This window comes from Mirounga angustirostris, unplaced genomic scaffold (genome assembly GCF_029215605.1).
Source record: "Mirounga angustirostris isolate CCGP_5_RB_7025 unplaced genomic scaffold, mMirAng1.0.hap1 SCAF_9, whole genome shotgun sequence".
In the NCBI taxonomy this organism is placed as follows: Eukaryota; Metazoa; Chordata; class Mammalia; order Carnivora; family Phocidae; genus Mirounga; species Mirounga angustirostris.
The window spans coordinates 100,918,773-100,946,740 of NW_026991717.1; the positions used below are offsets into that span (position 1 = coordinate 100,918,773).

General features: G+C 43.3%; 1 protein-coding gene and 1 long non-coding RNA gene across 3 annotated transcripts in view; one reads left to right on the top strand and one right to left on the bottom strand.

Moving 5' to 3' along the window:
* Positions 1-5,267: 5,267 nt before the first annotated feature.
* LOC135361620 (uncharacterized) lies at positions 5,268-11,114 on the top strand. The gene is made up of 2 exons (XR_010405194.1): positions 5,268-5,646; positions 10,768-11,114. It is a non-coding gene; the product is annotated as an uncharacterized LOC135361620 (long non-coding RNA).
* The window catches only part of ATG14 (autophagy related 14), a 37,415-nt gene continuing 15,784 nt past the window's right edge, over positions 6,338-27,968 (bottom strand). The window contains exons 3-10 of one of the 2 annotated variants that reach the window (XM_045900919.3): positions 27,837-27,879; positions 25,618-25,699; positions 22,533-22,770; positions 19,413-19,642; positions 17,691-17,808; positions 16,003-16,093; positions 15,839-15,924; positions 6,338-9,260 (exon numbers count right to left, since the gene is read on the bottom strand). In XM_045900919.3, coding sequence (XP_045756875.1) covers positions 8,954-9,260; positions 15,839-15,924; positions 16,003-16,093; positions 17,691-17,808; positions 19,413-19,642; positions 22,533-22,770; positions 25,618-25,699; positions 27,837-27,879 — 1,195 coding nt within the window. In that variant the 3' untranslated portion in view covers positions 6,338-8,953. Of the gene's footprint in view, positions 13,865-15,838; positions 15,925-16,002; positions 16,094-17,690; positions 17,809-19,412; positions 19,643-22,532; positions 22,771-25,617; positions 25,700-27,836; positions 27,880-27,968 lie in introns of both variants that reach the window. The other variant, XM_064571091.1, reaches the window with a different exon arrangement.

Below are 27,968 nucleotides of genomic sequence, written 5' to 3' on the forward strand. Positions count from 1 at the left end.
GGCCTCAGAGGGCCCCCCGCCCCTGCTCCTGATTGAGACGGGTGTAGCTTTCCGCTGAGGGGAAAGGTGCTGTGCGTCAGAGCCCCCTAGTGCCAAGCTGCCGAATTCTGGCAGCACTGCGGCGGTCCCTGCGGTCCCTGCTTTGCTGTGCTGCTGTAGGACTGTGGGCTCCTCAGAGAGGGCCTAGCAGTGTGGACACCAGGACCCTAGCCTCCTCCCGGCCATGGGGACCCAAATAAAGACAACTTCCACCTTCGGCTTTTGTTCGGAGGCTTTGATGTGCCCGGCCTAGTTTTCCTCTCCCACTGTTAGAAAAAAATCATAGAAATCTGGGAGTCAGAGAGCCCTCTACCCCCGTCTCTGGGGCAGTCTGGCTTTGTCCCCTGTTCAGCGGAGGACACCAGATAGCCAAGGCAGGGGTGAATTGGAAATGGGAAAGGGGCAAAGAGAAAAAATTTGTTTTCAGGCTTTATCAAAATGACTCTGGCATTAAAATGGCCATGTGAAAGGACCATTCAAGACTGACGGCGTACCCTGCCTGAGCTCTGTGCTCGGGGTACCTCCTTGGGGACCACCCTGGCCTGTCCCACCCTCCTCATTTGGCTGCCATCTACATCTCCTGCCACTCTCCCATTTTATGGATCGATCGTGCTCCCCCACCACTCTAGCTTCAGAGAGAGCAGCTTGACCAAGCTGGGGATGGTCATGCCATCCCCGCGGTGCCTCACACACAGTACATGCTGCTAGTGACCATCTTCCTGTGAGGGGTGCTGGCACGTTCTGGTGGTCCTGAGCTGTGCTGTAATTTTCCATCCCAAGTATGAGAAACCTTAAGTGGGAGGATTAAAGGGATCTAGGAGGATTATAGCTGGTTCCATGGGGCCATTCTTGGTTAGAGATGTTCCCAAAGCAGCCCTCTGAGTTTGCTGGGTAACCGTCAGTTGTGCATTTGGTATGATCTGGGCTCTGTTGCTGGTGGCTCTTCTGACCACAGGCTGCTTTGGGCCTTGTGGCTGCAGAAGGCTGTGGGCTGACGGTTATGCATGATCTAGGGGCTCCCTTTCCAGGCTCTGTCCAAATATCCCTTCTACCTTGGACTTGTCAGGGTGTCCCTGCCTACCTGTATGGACTGGCCTTGGAGATTTTTTCTTACATGGGTATTCCCAGGCATCTTCCACAGCTTTCACTGCCTTCATTCTTCACTCAGCAGACTGGCTATTCATCCTCTCCTTTGTCCCACAAAAAGAGACAGCCTGCCTCAAAACCGGAATGAAGCCAGTCTGCCCCAAACTTCGTGCTGTGTATACTGCAGACTTCACTAGTAAGAGCTGAGGTTACATAGCTCTTCCTGTCAGGTACCATGTTGCATTGAAACGCGTTCTCTACCGTGCACCTCGCCTAGCATTTGGGGAAGCTGCTCCTTGCTATCCCTGTTTTTCCTCTGGGTTCAAACAAGCTAGTGTTGCAATCTTTGTGAGTTGGTAAAAGTACCTCTGGTGGGAAATGTGCAATCCCTTCTGTTGACGTTCATGCTGTTCCTAAGTTTGTGGCCATAGCTAGTGTTTGCACAACCTCATGGGAAGAGCAAACATCATCGCGGTCATGCTCCCACAGGTGACTTCCAGTGTATTTATGCCTAAGCAAAACCAGGCAGGCAGCACCCCTATTCTAGGCGGTTCATTTGGCCTTGGTGTTATCTTAGAGGAGCGGAGCCACTAACGTTGGTAGCTGGGGAGTCAGGAACAGAGGGGTGATAGTCTCTTAAGCTGCAACCAGTCTTGTGAGAGGTGATGTTCCTTTAAAAAGCAAAATGAACTTCCCCCATCCCCAGACAGGCCCTCCCATCCACTCTTCAGTTAGCAGAGAAAAGGCCTCAGGATAAATTAGTTGGGGACCCTTTGTCTCAAATTCTCTTTGGAACAATGAAACACAGCAGGAATTCGGTTCTAAAGTTGGCATTTAGGGGAGAAATGGCATACAGCTGAAATTACTTTTGGAAATCCTCTGTGTCCATCACCCAGTAGAGAACGATCTGTGCCACGCGTAGTGGTGAGAAAGGTCGAAGGCGTGAAAGAGAAGGTGCTCTTCTGTGCACAGCAGAAACAGGCTTGCGGAATGGGCACACTCCCTGTCCCAGTTAATCACGGCCTATCACCCGAGCTCTTTACTTCCTTCCCCCCTCCCCGCCCCCGTGACAGTTGATTTCCAAACTGGCATTTTCAGGTGTCAGTTAGTTAAGCAGTATGAAGAGTATGATGCAGTTCTTCAAAAACCAAATTCAAACTAAGTTGCCGATCAGTAAAATGTAGAGAGCGAGATTGTATTTGTGTCAGTCCCTGTCTAGTAATGAGGTTAGTTAGATGTCCCATTTGCACAACTGTTTGCAGTCCAGTAGGAGTTCAGGTGTTGCCAGGCCTGACCCAGCAGCCTTCCCCATTCCGGGACTTAGCTGTTGGCCTTCAGTCTGCTCTTCCTCATCAAGCCCCCTTTCTGTAGGCCGCTGAGCAGGATTCTCCCACAGGGCATGTAGCCTGCCACTTTCATTTCAGCCTTGATGGACTCCTAAGAAGAGATGGTGAATGAGGCTGCCCCAGTACGCAGCTGGGACCTCTCCCGTTTCCTGTTTCTTTTCCATGGCCAGTGGTCTTGGCTTAAGGCCCCTCAATTTGTTCTGGTCTGTGCTCTGGTTCTTCACTGCACAGGGTCTCAATAGGAAACTGGGGGCACACCCCAAATGAGCGAAATCAAGGAGGATTTATTCTAAGGGTGTAGGTATAGGGGCAAGCCTTCCCCAGTATTTTTGTGGCTCAGGGCAAGAATACAAGTATGACCCTTCTTTGGTCCCCTCTTCTTTGGTCCCCCCTTCTTACTTTTTTTCACATTGATGACATGTTGAAATAATATTTTTGGGTATTTTGAATAAAATGTAAAAATTTTTACCTATTACCTTTTTAATGAGACTAACAAAATTTAGTCACATGCAAATTCCATTATTTCCACTGGACAGTGCTTATTCTGATTCAGTAGTGCCCCAAATCCTGCATTTTTTAATACAGACTCATTTATAATCCCATCTTTTAAAAAATATTGATTATTGGAGTGTAGTTGACAATGTTCTATTAGTTTCAGGTGTGATTCAGCAACATAGTGATTCAGCAGTTCTATACATTATTACTCAGTGCTCACCACAGGTAAGTATAGTTACCATCTGTCACATACAGTGTTGTTGCAGTATTCCTCCCTGTGCTGTACTTCGCATTTCTGTGACTATTTTTTAGTAAGCTCTATGCCCAATGTGGGGCTTGAACTCATGGCCCGAGTGAGTTGTATGCTTTACTGACTCAGTCAGCCAGGCGCCCCTGTGACTGACTTTGTAACTGGAAGTTTATACCTCTTAATCACCTTCACCTGTCTCCTCCATCCCCTCTACCCCTCTGTCGACCACCCTGTCTCTATTGATGAGTGTATGCATTTTTTTGAGATGAAATCATGGTGTTTCTCTGTGTGGATTATTTCACTTAACGTAATACCCTCTAGGTCCATCCACGTTGTCACAAAAGGCAAGATCTTTTTCTTTTTTTATGGCTGAGTAATAGTCCGTTGTGTATATCACCATATCTTCTCTATTCATCTATCGATGGACATTTGAATTGCTTCCATATGTTGGCTTTGTAAGTAACACTACCATAAACATAGGGGTACATATATCTTTTTGAAATCAGTGTTTTCATTTTTTTTTTTTTAATTATTTATTTGACAGAGAGAGAGACAGCGAGAGAAGGAACACAAGCAGGGAGAGTGGGAGAGGGAGAAGCAGGCTTCCCACGGAGCGGGAGCCCGATGCGGGGTCGATCCCAGGACCCTGGGACCATGACCTGAGCCGAAGGCAGACGCTCAACGACTGAGCCACCCAGGCGCCCCAGTGTTTTCATTTTCTTTGGGTAAATACCCAGTAGTGGAATTACTGGATCATATGGTAACTCTTTTACTTTTTGAGAAACCTCCATACTATTTTCCACAGTGGTTGCACCAGTTCACATGGTGAACAAAGGTTCCTTTTTCTCCACATCCTCGCCAACATTTGTTATTTCTTGTCTTTTTGATACTAGCCATTCTGACAGGTGTAAGGTAATACCTCATTGTGCTTTTGATTTGCATTTCCCTGAGATGAGTCACGTTGAGAATTTTTTCATATGTCTGTTGGTCATCTGCCTTAAGATTTTAAGTAATCTCTACACGTAATGTGGGAAACTCACAACCCTGAGATAAAGAGTTGCCTGCTCCACTGACTGAGCGAGCCAGGAGCCCCTCTGCCTTCTTTAGAAAAAAAGTCTATTCAGGTTAGGACTTGGATTGATTTTTTTGTGTGTGTATGTGTGAGTTGTATAAAAAATACATATATATATATTTTGCATATTAACCCTTTTTTTGTATGTGTGAGTTGTATAAAATATATATATATAATATATATATATATTTTGCATATTAGCCCCTTACTGGATATATCATTTGCAAATATCTTCTCCAATTCAATAGGTTGCCTTTATGTTAATGGTTTCCTTTGCTATGCAAAAGCTTTTTATTTTGGTGTCGTCCCCAAATCCCATACTGTGTATGTGTTCTTTGAATTTTATGGTTTCAAGTCTTGCATTTAGGTCTTAACTCCATTTTGAGTTTTTCTGTGTGTGTATGGTATAAGAAAGTGGTCCAGTTTCAGTAGCTGTCCAGTTTTCCTATTTAGAAACGGTCTTTTCCACATCGTATATTCTTGCCTCCTTTATAACGTAGATTAATTGAGCATATACATGTGGGTCCATTTCTGGGCTCTCTATTCTGGTCCGTTGATCTGTGTGTTTTTGTGCCAGTACCATCACGTTTTGAGTACTACAACATTGTAGTATATCTTGAAATCTGGGGTTTGTGATACCTTCAGCTTTGTTGTTCTTTCTCAAGACTGCTTTGGCTTGGGCGCCTGGGTGGCTCAGTTGGTTGAGCGACTGCCTTCGGCTCAGGTCATGATCCCGGAGTCCCGGGATTGAGTCCCGCATCGGGCTCTGTGCTCAGCGGGGAGCCTGCTTCTCCCTTTGACCCTCCCCACTCTCATGTGCTCTCTTTTTCTTGCTCTCTCAAATTTTTTTTTTTTTTTTAAGATTTTATTTATTTGACAGAAACATAGCGAGAGAGGGAACACAAGCAGGGGGAGTGGGAGAGGGAGAAGCAGGCTTGCCGCTGAGCAGGGAGCCCGATGCGGGGCTCGATCCCAGGACCCTGGGACCACGACCCGAGCCGAAGGCAGACGCTTAATGACTGAGCCACCCAGGTGCCCCTCAAATAAATCTTTAAAAAAAAGAAAGAAGACTGCTTTGGCTCTTCGGGGTCTTTTGTGGTCCATACAAATTTTAGGATTATTTACTCTATTATTTATTTTTTTTTCAGGGTATTTTCTCACCAGATCCTTGGAGTGTGCTGGTGTTGGCTTTCTCTCATTGACCATTTCACAGCTGAAGTTTAGAGGACTTGCCCAAAGCCCACTCCATTTTGTTGATGGACTTTTAATGACCACCCATCCATTAAGGACAAAGCTATCCTTAGTGCTTCCCGTCGGCTTCACCCTGATTCCTGCATCAGTCATGATGTAACTCTGGGGTAGGCACTCGACAGGAGCATGGTTTTTAAGTGTTACCTAAGGAAATAGAAGGGCACTAGCCCTGAAGCACATGCCCTATTTATTTGGGAACCCTTCCGTTTCCTTGCCTGGGTTCCTCCTGCTGCTGGGTGGCTTTCTGCAGGCAGCAGTTCTGCCGTAATCACTCCTGGTATCCCCGTCTACCTGCAGGTAACCCCTCTCTATGATCTAACCTGAAGGGGGGTGGAGGGAAGAAGGGGGAGTGATTTTCCAAACTACTTGGTTTTCATCTCAATTTAATAGATCCCCTCTAACCTCCCATACTTCGCTTTCTCTCTTGTCCTGAAAAGTCTGGGCAGGTTCCAAATGGGCAACCTCCCCACGGAGGTGCTGTGAGACACCCAAGTCACTGTAGGGCACGTGCATCCTATGATGGCTACAAAAGAAAAATGCAGCTTTAGAGAGAAAGTATGTAACTGGTAAGCAACTAGTTCTTCCAGCTTACCAGAGATGGACCGTTATTGTTAATACCACCATAAGCTATAATTTTTAGGATTACCAGACCTTTTTCCTTACCTAGCAAAAAAATTCTTAAAAAAATTACCCTAGTTCGTATAAATTATTCCAGAGTTAAATCTCATTTTTGCTACCCTCAGTGTATCAAAAGAAACAAGTAATCAGAGTTTGAAAAAGACACACATATTAGCAAAGTACTCTTAAAAGATTTATTGCAATAATACAATAAAAGTTTAGAAAACATTTGTTATGACTCCAACTGGTTTGGAAGTCGCAGAGTAATGGGAAATTCCTGCAACATGACACCACGAGGAGATTCTCAGATGTAGTTGTTCTAAAAACAGCATGCCCCCAAATGTTTCCCAAATTATCGATACATGAATCCTTAAGTGAATCCTGTCCATACACCCAGTGTTGACATACTGTTTTTCCCCTTAACTTACAGATGTGCAAAAATTCTTATATTCCATTACAAAAAAGGTCTTTAACAGACCATTTTAAGCAGCCTATTTGGTGCCTGTAGGTTTTTATTAGTATTACCTTGTTTCAACAAATCGTTTTATATGGAAAACATGACCAAGTTCTATGGCTTTTGTTTAAAAAAAAAAAAATACCAGCTTCAATTTTTTAAAAAGCTGTTTACATATGGTTCTGGCACCTACATGAAAGATTTTAATGAGCAGCAAAGAGAGTAGGAAAAAACAGTGGTTGAAATGTATATTTAATATTTACAGAGTGGATCCAGTGCAAAATAATGAAAACCAAAATATCTCAGCAGTGTAAGCCAGTATGTTGGTGTTCAAAACCACTAAAGGGTTTGATCATTTAACCCTAAATAAAGTGCCTCTAGTTGATATAAAAAACAAAATATACCCTATCAATCCCTATTTCCCGTATCCTTTAAGTTTTGTTGAATTACTCTCTAGATAGGAGTTGTGATCTCTGGATTCTATTTAGCTTAATCTCAAATTCATGGTTTCTTAAGCGGCCTACTTGAGAGAAACCATGACAACTCCGCATCTTTTAGCTGAAGTCAATCTCTATCCCCAAGCCCCAAATCTGTCTTCCGTCTTAGCTTGAAACTTTTTTTTTTTTTTTTGAGGGTTTGAAGTACCTAGACAACCCTTATATTAAGTTCATTTGGTATTTGTTCAAGTACCCATTCCCTATGAACTTCAGACTTGGATGGTATAATGCTAGCTCAGCAATCATGAAGCTGAGTACTTGACACCAGCTATTGAGAACCCACATGGAGAAAAGCCTGTTTCCTCCCCTAAGTGGAAAATTCAGAGTCCGGGAACTTGGAACTCCTGGATAGGAATAAACACCCTTCTTCTGCAACTCTACCAAACATTAAATATACCAATAGCAAAAGCTATATAGCACCTCGGATTTGGAGGCAAAGTATCAACTATAATAATTACAGAAAGAAAAGAAGCTAGGGTAGGGTAAGTCTCTGATTTATCTGAGGTACTGTCATGCTAATCACACTTAAGATATGGTAATAATGCCTGTTAGGAATTTTTCATAGGATTTCTTTTTGTAGTTGTTACATAGGAGTTTTTGGTAATTATTAAAAATAAACTACTTACATATTTGTACATAATGCCTCTCTACAGTTTTCTTATAAGATTGTCACTAAGAGAATGACAAGACAACACATTAGCTGAAAATGATCTCTTGGTGAGGGAAAATTCTGTCAGAGAAGAGTAGTATCAGCTCTGATTTGCTCTGCGTTTCTAAGTGAAGGGAGTGTCCCTAGAGCAACAAAGACCTCTAAGAAAACAGGCAGGATGGTTTTCCCTGGGAAAACCTGCCACCTACTGAATCCCTTAGAAAAAAACTGGGACACCGGAAGAATGACCAGAGGCCATTTAGTTAAGTGGCTTTTAACCTGTGCGCAGGCAGGCATTTAACTTACCCAAGGGAACTACCTTAATGACTTTCCACTCAAAAAACAAGTTCAATTTCAAAATGCACATAGTGTAGAGGGTAGGAGTTCAATAATCTAGGTGGGAATGAACTAATTCCTTTCAGAATATAAGAAAATAGTTTTTAAATCTCCAGGCAATCCCTGCAGCTGGGATTTCCTCTGTTCATGGATGTGGGTCCAAAAATAAAAGAGACCTTCCTTTCTTTGGTGTGTGGGAGAAAGAAAAATCGGAATGTCTGACAAGCTAGGACAGCAGCAGCATGAGTGAAATAATTTTTAAACTACCCCTCCCCGCCCCCCCAAAAGCCCCCCCCTCCAAACAAAACCAACATCCTTGACCTAAAAACCAAACATGACCAGATTCTAAAGAAAGCAAGTATTTCAAATCGCCTGCTGGTTCTCTGTACAAAAAATGATGGCATAAGCACAAACTCGTATGAAACAGGTTTTATCTTTCAAGTCCTACTCCTCAAGAATCACCTCCTTGTGATTCAGCTTCTACAACGTCAAGTGTTCGGGAACAGTCTCGGCATCACGAGGACCGACGTGTCAGGCCGCCTCTGCGGGTCCTGTGGCCCGTGGCCGAAGGGAGCCCAAGGATTTTCCGCTTCAGCGGAACGGCACACACACTCGTCTTTCTTCCGCCAACTCGGGCCTGGGCAGAAGGACCTCTGCCCCGGCTGTTCTAGTATAGTAAGCATGTGGGTCTCCCCCGTCAGCCGCCTGATACACGGAGATGCTTGTCTCCCGCTTTAAAAGCCCCAACAGTCTAACCTCCTCCTGTCCCAGGCACTGGCCCAACCGAACGCACGAAGCGCCCCGGGGCACCGTGGAAGAGCAACCTGGACGCAAACCTGGCGCGTTTCGGTCGGCGCGCACTAGCGGTGTCCGGTGTACGCCTTAAACCAGGACGTCACCGAGGCCGCGGCGGACGAGATCATGCCCCCGGCGCTGCTGCTCGCGCCGGGCGGGGACAGCTGGCCGCTCTGGCTCTGGGAGCCTTCCACGGGCTGCGAAGGGATATCACAGAACCGCGGGCTCGGCAAGTTCTCCCAGTCCGTGCCCAGGTCGGTCTCCTCGTCACTGACGCGCTCGTCGCCGCTCTCAGCCGATTCCCCGGCGGCGCCGGGCTCCACGAACTCCATGGACTCCTCCAGGTCCGCCCGCACTTCGAAGGGTCCCGACCTGCGCGCACACACAACCGGCACTGTGACGACGGTGACGCGGGCCTGACGGGACCGAGAGTCCACCCGCTTCCCAAGCCTGCACCGGACCCCCCGGTGGTCTGTAATGGCGGCCTGCTTCACCTGAAGAGCTGCCAGCCAAGGAGGGAATGAAACCACACCACCACATGTTCAAGTGCACCTACCCGATTTGTGAAGATCCTGGATGGGAAAAAACCCTCCACCGAGACTAGGCCTGCTGGTCCAAAGTACGATTTCCTCTTTAAACAACTGCAGTATCTATGCATTCCGATGGGACAGTTTTGACAAAAACAGCCACTGGATGTATACTCTGGGCTGTCCGTGGAACGAGTAATAAACAATATAGGAAAAAACGTACAGATGTTCTCTGCCTTACGGAAGCCCCCAGTTTGTACGTTCCTACGACTCAAAAGAGCCAACCGGTATGGGTGCGTGCATGTTAGCAGTGCTTCCTTGGATTGGTGTCAACAGCAGGCTCAGGCACCCATTTTAAGATATGATCACGATTTTCTAGGGGCCCATTTATAACAGAACGAGCTATAACTATTTAGAACATAGTCATCTGGAATAATCCATATTTCTGCACTGTATTTGAGGAGAAAACTATTCCCCAAAGGTCCCTGATGACATCATCGTCTCCAAATCTAATCACCTCCCTCAGGCCTCACCCTCTGGGACAGCTCCTGAGCGCCGCTGTGGGGCGGTGTCTGCAAACCCTGTCAGCCCCTGCCTCACGAGAGCCCGGCTGCGCTGGCTTCGGGTGGGCAGTCACCCCACTGCCCCCTGCTCTTCTCCTAGGACTTCCCGGTAGCCAAGGCCCCCCAGCAGCCCCTCTCCAGTGCTGCCCCCAAGATAAGGACACATGCCTCCGATAATGACTAGGGAAAATGATGGGGGCTAGCAAAAATCAAATGACAGAGATCCTAGAATAGGTACAGCCTGCCATTTTAGTCTATGGCCCCAAATTCTTTATGGCCTTAACAATGACAAAAGCCTAGCGATGGCCTCCCATAATGTACCTGACCATGGCTGCACCTTCTGACTCACTTTCTCCAGGGTCAAGCAGCCTTTGTTCCTCCAAGACAACCTTGCTTCCCGGCTGCACCAGCAACAGTAACAGCTAACACTTCTGTCCCAGGCACTGTTTTTAGAGCTTTACAAATATTCATTAAATTGGAAGATGCACCATAGGGTTTCCCTTTGGTCTCCTGTGAGCAATTTACATATCAAAGAGCCCCTCTGACCAGGGGCATCCAAGTTTACAAGGCCTCCATCTAGCCCAGAAGTCCTTACTTTTTGCAAGGGGTGAAGGCAGCAAGAACTGGGAGACTCTCCCCATGAACCCCCCCCCACCTCCCGCTGCAGCTTTTCCAAACTAACCATCACTGAAACCGGCATCTTAGCTGAGTATCCCTTTCCTGTTTCCTTAAAAGGCTCTCCTTACAATCCATTTCTTTTCTCTTTTCCTTTTTCCCCTTGGTAAATAGGTCTCCAAAGATTTGTTTTTGATGCCTCTCCTTCCTCCCAGCTTCACCGCCCGCCAGGGCTCTCCACCGGAGCGCCAACCTTTCCAGCTCATCTCACCTTATCTGAGCCAGGCAGCCCTTCTCCAAACAAGCCGGCTGGGCCTCCGCCCTCATGCTCCTGCCTGAGATCACCGAATAAATCCCCTTTCGAGCCTCAACACATCCCCCGCCCCCCCAGCTCAGGTCCTCACTGCACCACCACCCCTTGTAGCCAGCCTCTACCTGCAGTCAGCCCCACCCGCCTCAGCGCACCAGAGACCTGCCTGTTTCTCTCCTCGTGGCGGCGGCCTCCGAAAACTGTTCATAAGGTAGCACCTCAGCGGGTTCCCGCCTTTCCTAAACATAGGGCCCTCTCGTTCTGTCCTGTTGAGCTTTGTTGTCCGGGGGCCTCTGCAACTAGCTCCAGATGAAGCCTTCCTGCTAGCTCAGAGGCATAGCCTGTTTTCGGTTCCTCTTTGATGTCGCCTTATCTACACGGACTGCCATTGTCCCCAGACCCCCTCTCGAAAGGTTTTCCCAGGAGAGAGGGGTGATACTTCCTCCAGCAGAGCTCCCCAGGAAGCCACGTGGGACTCCAGTGCTCTGCTGGAGTCCCACAGGGCAGAGTCTAGTGACACGGAACAGGTACTCAGTGAAGTACTGCAACTGAAAAACCAGTGGAGGATTCCCAAAGTGGCCAGATGGAGCAATTTCTGTTACCCAGCATACCCTGAGCCACACACATCACACAAAATTAGCAAAAGAATTAAATCTTTTACGCTTAATGTCATCAGGGAATAAAAATTACTAATTTTCTCAAGATGCTGCAGGGAATTCTTCTTCTCGATTAAGGCAACAAAATGACCTTTTTGGTTTTTTAAAACTCTCTTTTGCAAAATATCTTATTTCAAAAATATTACCGGACAGAATATACAACATCAAAAATGAACTCTAATGTAAACTACGCACTCTGGATGATAATGATGTTAACATAGGCACCATCAGGGTAAAGACTGAATCCGATAAGAAAAATCAACAGATGTTAAATCTAGGGGGAAATTCTGATGAGCCGGATAACTGCATGGTCTCAAAGTGGCTCCCCACAGACTGCTTCTTAGTTGCAAGGAAGGAAAAAGCTAGGATTATACAGTGGAGAAGGTGGAAAGCATCGTGACTGGGTGATCAAATTAACATCACCAATAAGGGACAGATGGCCACTGTGGCCCCCAGAGTGTCCAGGAAACACTCCTGGCCCAGGCGGTGTTCCAGCCTCGAATGCACAGAATTCCTGGAATCTCACTCCAAGGAAGCACCAAATTCAGAATGAAAGTTCTATTAATACAAAGGGAAAAATGTTAATGTCGTTAAAGACAAAGTAGGCAATGGAAATACTCCAAATTTAAAAGAGGTTAAAGAAACATAGCAACTAAATCCAGCACCAGACTCTAGGTTGGACCATATACTGGAGGGAAAAATGCTGTACAGGACATTAATCTGGTCCACAGTGGATTAAACTATTGTTATCAATGTGAAATTTGCTAATGTTGGTAACTGTACTGTAGTTAAACAGGAAAATACCCCTATTTTTAGGAAATACATATAGAAGTATTGAGGAGTCAAGAACCATGATATATGTATATCATGTACTCTCACAGGGTTCAGGAAAAAAAATGTGTATGCGTGTGTCTTTATGGAGATAGATTACACAAATGATAAGGCAAATAGGGTAAAACGGTAACAAAGGTGAGTCTGGGTAAAGGGTATATGTCTTTGTACTACTACTATTCTTTGCAATTTTGAATATTTTTGCAAGTTTGAATTTATTTCAAAGAAAAAAGGTTTATGTTGGATTCTGGATGGGATCCTTCCTTCAGCTGGTCTCCATGGAAACAGGACGTCCCACCCAGGTGACTGACTGAGGCAGGTGTGGAAGGGGACTTCTGAAGCTCCAGCTCCTCGCCTCTGGCCCACAGACCACCAGCTCGGGGGCAATGAGCCTGGCTAAGTATGTGTACTCTGTCACACAAACCCCTACCCTAACTGGAGAGCTGACTCCAGGGCAAGCCCAGAGAAAACTTCAGACCCTCCAAAGAAGTCCACCCCTAGCAGAAGAGAGCCTGTTTTTTGGACCTACCACCAATACTGGATATCGTCAATCCTTTCCATTTTTGCCAAACTGATGGGTGAAAACTGGAAAGCTGTTTTGAATTGCACTTCTTTATTCTTGATTGAGGCTGAAGACTTTTTTCATTTGAATACTGATTACTTGCATTTCTTTTGTGTGACCTGCCTGGATTAATCCTTTGGCTGTTTTTCTATTAGGTCTGCTTTTCTTTTAGATTTGAAATTTTAATCCGTCGTCTGATAAACAGGCTGCAAAACAGATCTGTTGTTTATCTTGTAACTTTCTGGAATCTGGTATTTTACCAGAGGCACTTAGAGTTTTTACACAGTAAAATATGTAACTCCTTTCCTTCATGGTTTTGGGGTTTTGTGGCTTGCATGGGAATTCCCTCCCCATCCTGTGATTATAAAACACTGTCTTTCTCCTATTTTATACGTTTTTTTCCTTCAATAAAATAAGGTCTTTTCTATCATCTGGAATTTATTTTTATATACAGAATGTAGTATGAGTCGAGCTTTATTCTTGTGTGAATACCCCACTAGCCCGCCACTATCGATTATTATCCAGTTCAACATGCTGGCCCTTGTTGTGTTATGCTTCTCACAGGGACAGGGCCTCTCACAGGGTCTCTGGACTCTCTTCTCTTCGTCTAATTGTTCCACCTACTTGCATGCTAACAGCACCTTGTTTTAATTACCTTTATACTATGTTTTAAAGAGGGCCAAGCCCATCCTTTACTATTCTTTTCCAAAATTTCCTTGCAGCCTGTGCTTCTAGTTCAACTTCAGAATTAGCTTGTCAAAGTTCCATGAAATACCTGTTGAAATTCTGATCAGGTTTCCTTTTGGGGAGAAGTAGCATTTTTGTAATACTCAGCCTTCCTCTCCTAGAAAATCCCGAGGGTGTTCCCTGCCTCAGGCCTTCTTTCATTCAGGCCCACGCCTCGTGCAGTACCTGGCAGACATTCAAGAAATAGGTGTGGAATCATTTTTTTTTCAAGTTTCATATTTTCTTTACATGGTCTGCATATATTTTGTAAAGATTATTCCTAGATAATTTATCGTTTGTGTTGCTACAGTAAAGGGGACCCTTTTCTCATTCCATCTTCTGACTGGCTGTCAGCACGTAAGCAAGCACGCTCTCTTGGATGGCCAGTTCACCCATCATACCCTCCACAACAACGCCAACCTAGCTTCTTTCTTTCCAACATAAATAGACCTTACTTCTCTGTAAAACCGTCCCGCCTCGCCTAGGCTCTGGAGCCATGTGAACGCAGCAGCGACACGGCATCCTCTTGTTTTCCTCACTGCACAGGAATGCTTTTATTAAACATTCATGGAAGGAACATGTCATTAAATACAGTCTTTTCTGTAGGCTTATGGTAGATATCCTTTATTAATAAACTATTTTTAACTTGCAACTAGTTTTCTTCACTTATTCATAGGAACGGAATTTTATTCACTGCTTTTCTGGCATCTATCAGGTTGATCTTACGGGTTTTTTTTCTCTTTTTTGATCTGTTCATGTAATGAAGTGGTGTGTACTGGTTAAAGGCATGAGTATCTACCACTTAGTGGAAGTGCTGGGACCCTGGCCCTACTACTCAGACTGCCTCTGTCATCAGGGGCACGAATTACTTGACCACGCTAAGCTTCTGTTACCAGCCCCCTCTGTAAAATAAGAATAATAAGTCCACCTATGATTTAAGGCATGTCTGGTAGTTGGCTCAGGGTCGATAAATACTGGCTCAATAAATATTAGTTCTTATTATTAATGATTAATTTCCTAATGTTGAGCCCTATATAAATAATGTACCAAGAGGATGGCAAACAACCCACAGAAATCAACCACTAAAACTGGGATGGATTTCCAACAGGTTCATGTGGTTTATGAACTAATGAATGGAACTTGAGGAGAGGAGCATGAACTCCCTGTAAAATGGCACAAAATTCTAGGTGTGTGTGCAGTTCCCTGGAGAGTGTGCACAGCTTTTTCCAAAGCGTTCTATGTCCCAGGAAAGTTACTGTTTTAGGTGGCGGGGAGAAACACAAGCCAGTGGCTAAGAGCAGATTACCATGGCAAGTTCCCTGCAATGTGGAGGAAGCCAAGCACCCTCGCCGGTGGAAGGGACCTCCCCTGAGCCTTGGTTCCAGACGTAAAAGCAAATGAACGATGGGAAGGGGACTCCCCAAAAGCACGTTCCCACCTTTTCTTTTCTTTGTCCTCTTTCACAAGTGCAGATACACTAAACCAAGTCGTATCTCAGAAGCATACGGACAGACAGCTAAGAGTGTGGAAAAAGGACACGTACTCAGAGAAGGGTTACCTGAATGGTCCTAAAGAAAAGCTTCCTCTGTGTCATGTTTTTTGGGCTGAGAGACCAGGAAGATCCCATAGACCAGCCCTGGCTGGTCTTTTTTGTTACTGACTCCTGTTTTTAAGGTAATGGATTTTAAACTAGTTCACCCCATAAACTTGAAATACCCTTTATCTCCAATAGATGGTGGCCAGAGAGACAAAAAGACTGGGAAGAACTGTCACAATGGGAGGAGGCAGGAAAGGAAAGGCACAGGAAAAGGGGCAGACACTACACAGTGCTGAGAAGGAAAAGACGTGGAGTCCAAGACACGGCTTCCGGTCTTCAAGGACGGCACGAGGCGGCCCCTCGGGGAACATGTGGGTTCTTCTATTTCATTTTAGGTGTTAAAAATGTTTGCTATTAATTTTCTGAGAAATGATTATGTAAGGACCATAAAGGTTCAAATATGATTAGCCACTCTTTCCTTCTGTACGGGACCGCATTATTTTTGTCCTTTGTGGAGACTCTGGGGGTGAGGACCAGGCCCCTCGCTCTGCCGACGCACATGACAACTCTATTAGAAGTACTCACAGCACCACCACTTAGAGAAAAGCAAATACCGTTCTTACCTGCCCAGGTGTTCAGAGTTCGGACTGACCAGGTACATTAGGTTCCTGAGAGTATGCAGTGGTTGTAACTGATCTAAGTTTACATGCTAGAAAAAGCGAAACACTGATTAATATTTTGAACCAGGTAACACATTAAAAATTAGCTCACAGTATATTTTCCATACCTGAGAAAAGCACAGGTAAAGAATATTTGCATTCAGTTTCTTCACTGCTCGAGTAAATTTCTGTCTACTGAGATTTTCCCCACAAAATTCACTGGAAAACAAACATACAATTTGTAAAATTGTATCTTTCTGAGGAAATTCTATGGTAAAATGTCTATCTGGAAGTACACCACAGCTCAGTATAAAACAAACCCCATGTCGTTTGCCTCTTTGTAAGTTAGACTCAACAGAGACTTTCTGAGAATGAACCACCGCCCTCAGGACGAGCAACTTCACCGCAGCTAAGAAATTACAAACGCAGAGACCCTCTAGCCAAGCAGCTCCACTTCGGAAAATTTATTCAACACAAATACTTGCACACCGATGAAATGACGAATGTACAAGATTATTCTGTGAAGTATAAATAATATTTATATTATTATAAATAATAATTTATTATTATTTATAATAATAAGGCTGGTGAGACCCTGGCACACTTACACAAAGAAGCCTCTGTTAACTATCCACTCCGTGGAGAATGAGAGCTGGAGGCTCACAATGGCCTGACGAGGCCCACCCAATTTGTACCCCCGCCGTCTTTGCTGCCCTCACTCTCCCCAGGGCTTGCTCCCCTCTTCCCTCAGGGTCACGTGATCATACACCCCCACCCACTCACATACCGCAAGCCCCTTCCCTGCCTCCACGTTCCCGTTCCCTTGCTTTCACTCTGCTTTCATGTCCTCCACGGGATTCATCACCATTGGACACACTGCTCATTTATTATCTGCCCCTCTGTTAGAATGAAGGGCCAAGAGGGCAACGATTGTTTTCACCACCACTGTAGCCTCTCAGTGCCTAGAAAAGGGCTCCAATATTTGTTAAATACTCAAAAAGGTGTAAAACACCCTAGTATATCTTTTGTGTTTAAAAGGGGAGACCGATGATAATACATATTTATTTGGCTTGAGATGTAAGGATGACCAGACGGGTAGGAAGGTCTTAGTAGAACTGAGTAGAACTTAGAACTGAGTAGACTGTAAACCTTTACTTTTTTTTTTAAAGATTTTATTTTGGGGCGCCTGGGTGGCCCAGTCAGTTAAGGATCCGACTCTTGGTTTCGGCTTGGGTCATGATCTCAGGGTCGTGAGATCAAGCCCTGTGTCAGGCTCCCCGCTCAGTGCAGAGTCTGAAAAGACTCTCCCTCTCCCTCTGCCTGCCTCCCCCCTCACCCCCACATGCTCTCTCTCTCAAATAAATCTTAGAAGAAAAAAAAAAAAGATTTTTAAGTAAGCTCTAACCCTGAGATCAAGAGTCGCATGCTCCACCAACTGAGCCAGCCAGGCACTCCTACATTTTTGTTTGAATTTTTAAACCACCTGTTTTTATTTTAAAAAGTTAAAAAAAATATTCAAGTGTTCTAATTTACCCAGTTCTTATATGTGAGCATGCCCTCTGAAGATCCTAGTTTGTCCTTCAATTATTTTTCCAAATGGGAGAATTCTCTGTGGTCTTCTCAAAGACTTCATGTGCAATTATAAGATAATGAAACAAATTTGCACATTAGGCTTTTGAAATTAATCTCAATATTTCACAGTCATTTTTCTGGCTTAATAATACTTAAATTCCTGGCTTTGGTTCAATTAGAGTAAGTACACAATAGGAAAATGACATCTACGATAAAGATGACATTGCCACCTTCGATTACTTGCCTGTTGCACAGCTTTTTAGGGAGATTTATGTCAAGTATATGAGACAAAATGTTGACCAGCTGAGTCGCATAGCACAATGCAGCACTGATCGTGTAAGCGGGGTTACTATGCTCCATGTCTGAAGTATAAAAACAACCATATACAAACAACTTTAATTTCAACAAAAAATAGCAATGAACCTAGATTTTATGATTTATAATTTTATCATTACATTGTTGATGATTATGTTTTGCTCCTTATTAAAATACTAATAAAAGGTTCATGGCCACACATTAATGTTTCATCATTTATGGTTTTTGCGGAGCGGAATGTAACCTAAGCAAATGAGCCCAGGCAGACCCAACATAAATGAAATTAAAGTCTGAACTGCTTGGACCTGCGAATGTATTATTTATTAGAACAGTAAATGCCCAACTTACATGTCACCCCTCAGAGAGGCCTCCCCTAGGCTACGCCTGTCTTGGTGACAACACCTTTGTTTCGCCAGCACCTAGCATCGTGCATGACAGAGAGCACATACTCACTGTGTACTTGCTAAATGACTAAGTGAACAATCTTTTCTCCACCAAAGAAAGCTCTAGAGGTTTTCAAGGGTTTTTCTACTGGGCTATTTCTATCTCCATTTCGGGCTGCTAAAACAAGCTCTTTACAAAGAAACTATAGAAACAGGACTCAACCGGCTAAATATACTAACTAGTGAGGTCTTTTCATATAAATAAAGCAATATCGGCCCCCCAAAAGTGAAATATCTAAAAAATGTTTTCAGTCCATTCACTGATGGACTGGATATAAAACGTGGTATAGCCACATTACATACAATGGAGTATTACTCGGTCACAAAAAGAATGAAATGCTAATTCATGCCACAATATGGATGAACCCTGAAAACATTATGCTATGTAAAAAAAGTCAGACACAAAAGGCCACCCATTGTATGATCCCATTTCTATAAAATATCCAAAATAGACACATCTGTAGTTACAGAAATCAAAATTACAGATCTTCCTTGACTTACAATGGGGTTATGTCCTGATAAATTCATAACTTGGAAATATCCTAAGTCGAAAATAACATTTAATGCTCTAAACTACTGAACGCCATAGCTTCGCCTGGCCTGCCTAACACAGGCCCGGAACACTGACATGAGCCTGCAGTTGGGCATAATCATCTAACACAAAGCCTATTTATAATAAAGTGTTGAGTATCTCGTGCAGTGCATTGCATCCTATACTGAAAGTGAAACACAGAACAGTTATCAGCGTATCTACCGGCTGCGGACCTTCACGACCACGGAGCTGCCTGGGAGTTGCGGCTGCCGGGGCCCGGACCATGAGAGAATACGCACGGCACAGCGCTAGCCCAGGAAACGATCCAAATTCAAAGTTCAAAGCGTGATCGCTACTGAACGTGTATCGCTTTTGCACCAACATAAAGTAAAAAAAATTGTTAAGTTGACCCATCGTAAGTTGAGATCATCTGTAGGGGCTGCCCAGAGCTGGGAGGAGAGGCGACAGGGGCATGACAGCTCCGTGCCCTGGAGCTCCCGTCTGGGGTGACGCCAGTGCTCTGGAACTCAACAGAGGGGGTAACCACACAACACTGTGAATGTATTCACGCTGCAGGATTGTTCACTTTACAACCGTTCATCTCATTATGTAAATTTTACCTCAATTAAAAAACATACCTAACTTCTAAGTTTTCAAGGACTATTTTGATTCTCACCAGGCCCCTGCGTGGTTTTCTTCTCTTCCACCCAATTGTAGTATGCAGAGTAGTCCCCGTTGTTGGGAAGGCTAATCCAAGGCCCTGTAATGCTAATGCTGGTGTCCCCATTGTGATCGTCACAGATCCATCTTCCCGAGAGGTAAGTCGTCCTCCGGGCTTCAGCAAGCTTGCTCACGGTGCTGGAGGTCATGGCACTGTCGCTCTCTGAGGACACATCTGCGGGATCTCTAAAAATCAGAACATACATATGGATTTCAAGGGACTGGGATTTAAAGAGCATGCAAGATACTTGCCTGATATGTAGAACACTCAGAGATGCACACACGAGGACAGAGTTTAACTAGGATATTCAAAGGTAAGTAATTCTATCAGACATGAAGCTCAAACCAGCTGTGGCACAGAAGGCCATACCAATGTGAAGAGGATGGCACCATGAGCTGGGGCCTCAAGTATTTGGTCTCAAGACCCCTTTACATGCTTACAATTTTTTGAGGACCCCACAAAGAGCTTTTGTGTATGTGGGTCAGATCTACTGATATTTACTTGCATTAGAAATCTGAGAAAATTTTAAATTATTCATTCATTTGGAAATAATAAACCTATTACATGTTAACATAGCATATTTTATGAAAACAAAAAACCTGTACTTTTCAAAACAAGAAAATTAGTGAAGAATGGCATTGTTTGTTGACCAGCTGAAACACATAGAAAAACACAGCACTGGTCAAGAATTCTGAAAATCTCTTTTACACCCAAGTCTTGCAGTTGTTCTTTCAAGTAAAAGTAGTGTCCCATGCAAAAACCAGCTAGTTCCACTTGCAACCCACTCAAGTGCTTTTTCTTAAGCCCACCACAGCCCTTCAGTCTGGAGCCAAAGAGCCTTCTGCACACTTCCCATTTCATCATGTGGTATATTAAAACAATGTGTACACAAGGATCAAGACTTAATAAAATTTAAATAAAAATATGATTTCTACTGCTTCATCAAGAGCATCCTTGCTGTGAACTGCTTTTTTCCTCAAAAAACGCAAGTACATGGTAGAATACGACTAGTAACATAGTTGGTGTCACTGCTTAGACATCTGTCAAGGCACCAGTTTTTACCCACGATAGCTTCTGAGCCGCCAGTGCAAATGTCCACATGGTGAAAAGGGAAATGAAGTGTTACCGTTTGTACAGAAATACTTGCGACAGCGCAGACGGCACTCTGAGCTCTGAGCACCGTGGGCCGGGAGAGCAGGAAGGAACGAGAAGTCAGGGCGGACGCAAGCGGGGCACAGAGACCATCCGACCCCCGAGGTTGAGGCGTCGGCCGCCCAAGGGAAGCGCTAGGAGATGGTGTTGGACAAGTAGGTAGGGGAACTGGCAGACTGGGGAAGGGCCTCTGCGCTGCACTAAGTTGAGGTTCTGTTCTCAATCCTTTCTCCTCCTGCCACCGCGTGCCTGTGGGGTAAGTGCCCCTGGCGGTCACGGGGAAGTGGGGGAGGGCACTACGACCAGGTCTGAGCGGCACCTCTGCTTCTTCCTTCTTCCACGGAACAAGTTTGAGGAATGCGAATGAACAAGAAATCTTATTACAGGAATAACTTCAAAACTATCAGCTTTAAAAAATTACCAGCATATAATATCATATACTGCTATAAAAGATTTAAACAGCACAGGCAGAGAGGAGTAAGTTTTTCTCCATGTTTTCTCTTCTGCAGCTTCGCATTCAGTTGTCGGTCTCCTTGGTCTCCTCAGATCTGGGACAGCAACTTAGGACTGTGTCGTTGTTTAATGTGTTTTAACACTGATATCTTGGTCCATCAGAATCTAATTTAGCACTGGGGCTGCCTGGCTAGCTCAGCCAGAAGAACACCCAACTCTTGATCTTGGGGTCAGGAGTTCAAGCCCTACGTTGGGTGCAGAGATAACTGAAAAAAATAAACTTAAAAAAAGAATCTGATTTAGCATAATGTTTCCGTTTTATTAGCTTTTTCCTCCCCAAAGTCCTGGTCGCCTGTTTTTACACCAGTCTTTGGATACCCCAACTCCTCCCCACTGATCCAAAAGAGTCTATTTCTGAACTTCCTATTCTGTTCTATTTTGAATCTGCCTTTTTATTTTTATATTTGCCAACTATTACTAATGAAAAATTACTTGGTAAGAGTCGGGGAGCAGGTTTTCAAGCCAGAATAATCAGACCTTGAGGCTTTTAGGAAGTTAACTATGGCAACAGCCGAAAGGACACAGTGAAGTAGAGGGAGCAAAGCAGAGTAATTTAAGTCCTCACTAGTCACAGTGCACGGACTAGCCGGGGAAGGATGCTTGGAAGTGAGGACAACTAAGGGACAGGAAAATCCTCAACTGGAACAGCCTGATGGTTAGTGAGAAAGCAAATGAACTTCTCAGTAGCAGTTTTCAAACCTCATCAATTATCATCTGGGGAAGTTAAAAAAAAAAAAAAAAAGTATTACAAGATGGGCTGGAGGGCTAAAGGTGTGTCCTCTGGAACCTGTATTTTTCAAAAGTTCCTAATTGACTCTGATGAACATCCAGGTAGGGAACCACTGTCTTGTCCATCTGATGACTCCTGAGGGTATCCATGCACTAGAGCCTTAGACTAAACTCACAGTCTCTGGGGTGCCTGGGTGGCTCAGCAGGTTAAGTGTCTGCCTTCGGCTCGGGTCGTGATCCCGGGGTCCTGGGATCGAGCCCTGCATCGGGCTCCTTGCTCAGCAGAGAGCCTGCTTCTCCCTCTGCCTGCCGTTCCCCCTGCTTATGCTCTCTCTCTCTCGCTATCTCTATCTCTTGGTCAAATAAATAAATAAAATCTTTAAAAAAATAAACTCACAGTCTCCAGCGCTTGCCAGGGGCTAGTTACCAGGAAAAGGCTACGTCAACAGGTCAGTCAACAAGTGAGGGCCCCACTTCTCTGAGGGCCACCGCCCTTCACCTTGGCTGCCTCCCCTATTTCGTGCAGCGTGTACTGTTTGCTGAAGCAGATAAGACTTCAGTTTAATTACCAGGAAAGCCAATGACCCCAGAATGAACCCGATAAATGAGGCGTTTCCATATTTGAAAAATACCTGATCTCTGAAACTTGATCTATTCCTAGAGTCAAAAGACTCACTGTACCTCACACTAGTCTTTACTTCCTCGATTGGAAAAATGACAGAGGTGAGCTCTAATATATGAGATCGCCGAAGATCTGCCAGACGCTCATAATGACTTCTTAAGTCAATGGTTTTTTTTTCTACCAGGTCACCAAGTCTGCGATTGTGCCTCTGAATCTTCTCCTTTTTCTCTTGATGCCGCTGTGCTCGAGTATAGAGCTTCTGATTCTTTTCCTTGGTTTTGAGAAGGCCTTCAGAATCTGAAATAAATCACACCCAACAATTATCTCTACAAATGGCTCCTGGGGCCTACAGAACCCACCTCCAAGGGTAAGCGTCTTCCTGAAGTTTAAACCGAAAGCAAAACCTCAATCAGGTTAATGTTCCACTAAGTGGAAATTGAGAGTTTAGCTTAAGTAAATAAATAAATCAAAGTGGACCATCACCTAAAGGACTCTGGGTCTCCATCTGTAGTCATCATTTGTAAGAATCACTCAACAACTATCAAGTTTAAGTTCAAGCCAGGAAGTATCTGACTTATTGGTAAGCACTGAAGAATAACCATGATGGGCAGAAAAGATATCTAATCCAAGTTTGAAAAACTTACTGGCTATCTGATTTTCCTTAGAAACCTCTTACATATGCCTTGGGCTCCACTGAGACCCAGGGATAATCTCACGACAGGTGGTCATGCAGCAAAGAAACAGACCAAGGGCTCTGAAAAGTTACAGTGGAGTGTGGCGGCACCCAGCAGGGTGGGAGTCCTTATTATACGACAGCCTTTGAAGCACTGCAGGGGCAACCAAAGCCCGGCCACACAACCAAGAGTGGAGACAGATGCTCATCCTGTCTGATGTGTGTCCTTTTCATGGAGCTCCTTCAGGTTCTGGATCAAAACCTGTTAGGGTGTTAGGGCTGTAACTCAACTTCTCTCGAGTGGCAAAAACGAGTTGCAAAATCTCAGACAGGGCGCCTGGGTGGCTCAGTTGGTTAAGCGGCTGCCTTCGGCTCAGGTCATGATCCTGGAGTCCCGGGATCGAGTCCCGCATCGGGCTCCCTGCTCGGCGGGGAGTTTGCTTCTCCCTCTGACCCTCCCCCCTCTCATGTGCTCTCTGACTCTCTCATTCTGTCTCAGATAAATAAATCTTTAAAAAAAAAAAAAAAAAAATCTCAGACAGACTCCTAGAAGTAACTCAGGTGCCACCCTTCACAGGTGGCAGGACACCACCAGTCACCTAATCTGCACTAGTGCAGACTCAGCACTCAAGAGTTTAATTTGTCCTCTCCATGCCATCTCCCCCTAAACATAAAAACACTTTGATGCTACTTCTGTCATCTACTGTTGCTTATTTGGGTAAGTAACTTTATAGCACAGATCGACTCAACCTTAAAGGTTCATACAATCCAACTTCCCTATCTATACCAAATATCTGTATTATTCTGTATCATGACACATAAAATCAAAAGATTCTGGAGAAATATTCATCAGGTTCTACAGTTTATAATATATAACCTTTTCCAAATATATGTGATATTTTAACAACAAAATTTAAACAAATACTATTTACTGGGTAACAAGCTCTTCACTTGTGGACTTGAGACCATGCATGGTTTCTGGAATCCATGAACTCCCTTAAAATTGTTTGCAAAATTTTTTGAGTCTCGTCTAAAGGGTGGCAACTAGACTGCATTTATGTTCTAAAGAGCAGTGGTTCCCAGCCCTTGGTAGGTCATCAGTACCACCCAGAGTAGTGCTCCTCAAAGTGTGGCCCGTGGATCTAGGCCCATCAGTAAACTTTTACCAGTCAGACAAGAGAAATACAGAAATACAGAGTAAGTTTTAGCAACATTTTTCTTTGACATGCCATCCAAGTGTGCAATCATTTTTCTAGTATTTTATTGTACTTTATAAAAGTACTGGTATCAGCTTATGACATTAGAAATCAGAGAGGGAAAAATGGTCTTTTACTACAGACAGTTTAAGAACCTCTGACCCAGTCCCCACACGAGATTTGAATTTCCTAAGTCCAAGGTGGGTCCCAGGATTCTCTCTCTAGATTTTACAAGGGTTACCAGGTGACTCTGAGGATTTGCTAGGTCCACTGCTTTAGTACCAAATCTTTTCTGGGGTGGTCGTTTTGTTTTGGGGAGTTAGGAATCTGTTAAATTCAGCTGATCAAAGTTTTAAACTTGCTCATCAGGCAAGGCACAAACTCAGTAAATCCAGCAATTCTAGGAGGTTCACAGACACCTGGGAGCAAGTCGCCCATGTGAACATCATGGGAGGATGTGGGGAGGGGGGTAAGTTTCAAGTCCCTACGCTGCTGCTGAACCAGAGCCTCTGGAGATGCACACAAAGCTCAGTGGGTAACCAGCTGTCTGTGGTTCTGAGCACCTCTTCCCCATGCTGCTTTCCTCTCCAGCTTACTAAGCCTGTGAAACTCCACAGGAGCATTTTATTAGGACAAACATTTTCAAAGGAAGCTTTTGCTCTATTACATACCACTATAAAATACTTGCTTCTGAAAGCAACGAGCAGACAAGAAAGGGATTCATAAGGTATGATGGTGACTCACTTTGAATTTTAAACAATGATCTTCAGAAATACATGGAATATGTCTAAGGATACAGGATTTCTAAGAGGACTCTCCTAAAATTTGATAACCATTTACGATGAAGGATGAGGTACACAAATATAATGTAAGATTAATACAGATTAAAAGGTGTATGAGACTCACAAATAGAAAAAGCCAATATTCTGTGTTTCTGGAGTGAACTAATAATTATATCTGAGTACCAAGCTTCTTCTTAGCAAAGGCAAATGGGAAATATAAATTCCTTAACTTTTTTAATTGAGAAAAGTAGTTTATTCAAAGGCCATCATATTTGTGTGTATATGTATATATAAAATATATATATTTGGAAAAATATTTACTTAAAATCCTTATACAAATGTTTTACAAGAGGAGGAAGGTAAGCAGGAAACCTTTCCAGGTTGCTGTTGCCTTCCCACCCCTTCTCTCTTTCTCCGTCTCTCTAGTTTATTAATCCAATGAAATTCCACACTAGCCCTTTAGGGTCTAGAAGAAGGGGGACACATTACTTACTTATTTTCATTTCTTCATTTCCTTTACAGATGGTTTGTTTCAGCTGTTCAATCCTCATCTTACAGGACATTATTTTCCATCTCTTAAAAAAAAAAGTATGCAATAAATATCACAAATGTTGGTCTCTTATGATTAATAGGATTTTATACCTAGGATCACTATTATTTTGAGGCATAACTTAGAAAACACAATGAAGAAAAGACCAATATAATTCTATTTATTGTAACTTTTGTGACTAACTATGGTGGACTACAAAAAGAAGAAAATGTTATTCTGGTTCAGTGCAGAAGCTGGTAGGAAATTAAGACAGAAAGAAATTCACTTACTTCTTTCATGTGTAACGAGGACAGAGAGAAATGGTGAAGTATATTCTCCTAACCTGCTCTGTCCAATATACAGCTAATGATCACATGTGGCTATTTAAAAGTCATCTGAAATTACGTAAAATTCAGTCCCTACTCAACACTACCCACATGTCAAGTGTTCAACACATGTGGCTAATGGCTACCATACTGGTGAGTTTAGACATAGAACGTCTGCGTCATCACAGAAATTCCTACTATTGCCCTGCTCTAAACTCTTGATGCTATTTACTGAGGAGACCATTAACATCACTATATCATCTCACTAATACAATACACAATTATTACTTGCAAAATAATAAAAACTTCAATAAAAACAGAAGGTTTTCTCCCTCAAGATGAATAAAAGGTCCGTAAAAATGCAACGTGGCAGTCAGTTAAAAAGTAGGATTACCTATTCTATAATGCCTCTATAACTGCGGATAATTAAAAGCCTAAAACAGCACTCAAGTACGGATGGTGTTTAACACTGGCCTACGTGACCGGTCTGCGGTACAAGCCGCAGAGCAGACTGCGGAGACGCTGCAGACGGCCGAGTGCTAACCGCCCTGATGGAGGGACACCTGAAAGCAGACTCACGGGGACCAATGGACTGACTCAAAGATGAAACGGCCACGAGACGTCTTCACTTTTAAAGGGCATTAGTCTTTAAGAAGCAATATTGAAATCTTTTATAGAAAAACTAGAAAACAGTACAGGGAATTTAGAAAAACAGCAAAGGGATTCTTTATAAATAGCCTTTAATGCTCTTTTCCCATACAGTGTATTTTGTTTCACTTATGTCACATACATTCTTCAAGTATTTAAAAATTATGAATGATGCTTATTGTGAAAAAAAAATTAAACAGCACAGAAGAGAAAAATAGAGTGATTAGCCTGACTCCTTCCCATTCTTCAGGGGTAATCTCAATTAAACTTTAATATGTATCTTTTCAGATTTTTTAGAGTATACTCATATTTAAAACACATACACAAATGGAATCATACTTCACCCTAAGTTTGCTCTGTCATTAAAAAAACTCTTGGATATCATTCCGTATCAACACATGCGGACTGATCATTCTTTTGAACAGCTATACTGTATCAATTATTTATCTCATCCTGTTTGATAAGCATTTAAAATATTTATGGATCACTACCCAGGCTCTAGTCAATCATCTTCTTATCCATAAATCTCTGCATTCCTGTATTTTCTTAGGAGGAAAACTGAATATACCACATGTGCAATTAAAAAAACAAAACAAAAAACACACCCCAACAAACCACTAACTTGTCCTTCAACCAAATACATCAATGTATACTCCTACCAACACTGAATAAAAGTATTATCAAACTCCTTATTTCCATATGCTGTACTCATTTTTTCCCAGTTATGTTCATTTTGCTCAGAGTCTTCAACATACAGAACTATTAAAACTTTTACATGGTCAGTGAAAAAAATGTTTCCCTTTTATGGCTTATAAAGGTCTGCTCATCTGCAGGTTATATTTATAAATACTCTCCTATATTTTAATATTTTTATGAGTTTACTTTTCACATTTAATCATCAATCCATGTAGGCAGTGTGTGTTTACAATGAGTAAGTTTTTTCAAAAAGGATAGTTCATCGTTCTTGTATTCCCATGTCAATACCAGACTTCATATTTATCCTTTATAATGGCTCTATAATTAATTGCCAGTACTCTGGCATCTAGATAAAATATTTGAGGGCCCACACTACAAATATATTCAAATAGAGGGCTGCCAAAAAATGATTCAAATAAATTTAAATTCAAAGTGATATTTTAAGCACTACCAAATGAAAAGCATGTAACCACAAGTATAAAGAATATTATTTAAATACTTCTTACAGCTTACCAACTGATCTGTTATCCATTTTCCTTCCATAGCTTTTAGCACTCTGCACAGAGAAAAGACAATCATAATTATATTTTGTGAAACTCAAAAATGTAAAATCAACATCTTTTTAAAGTAAGTTCTTAAAAATGT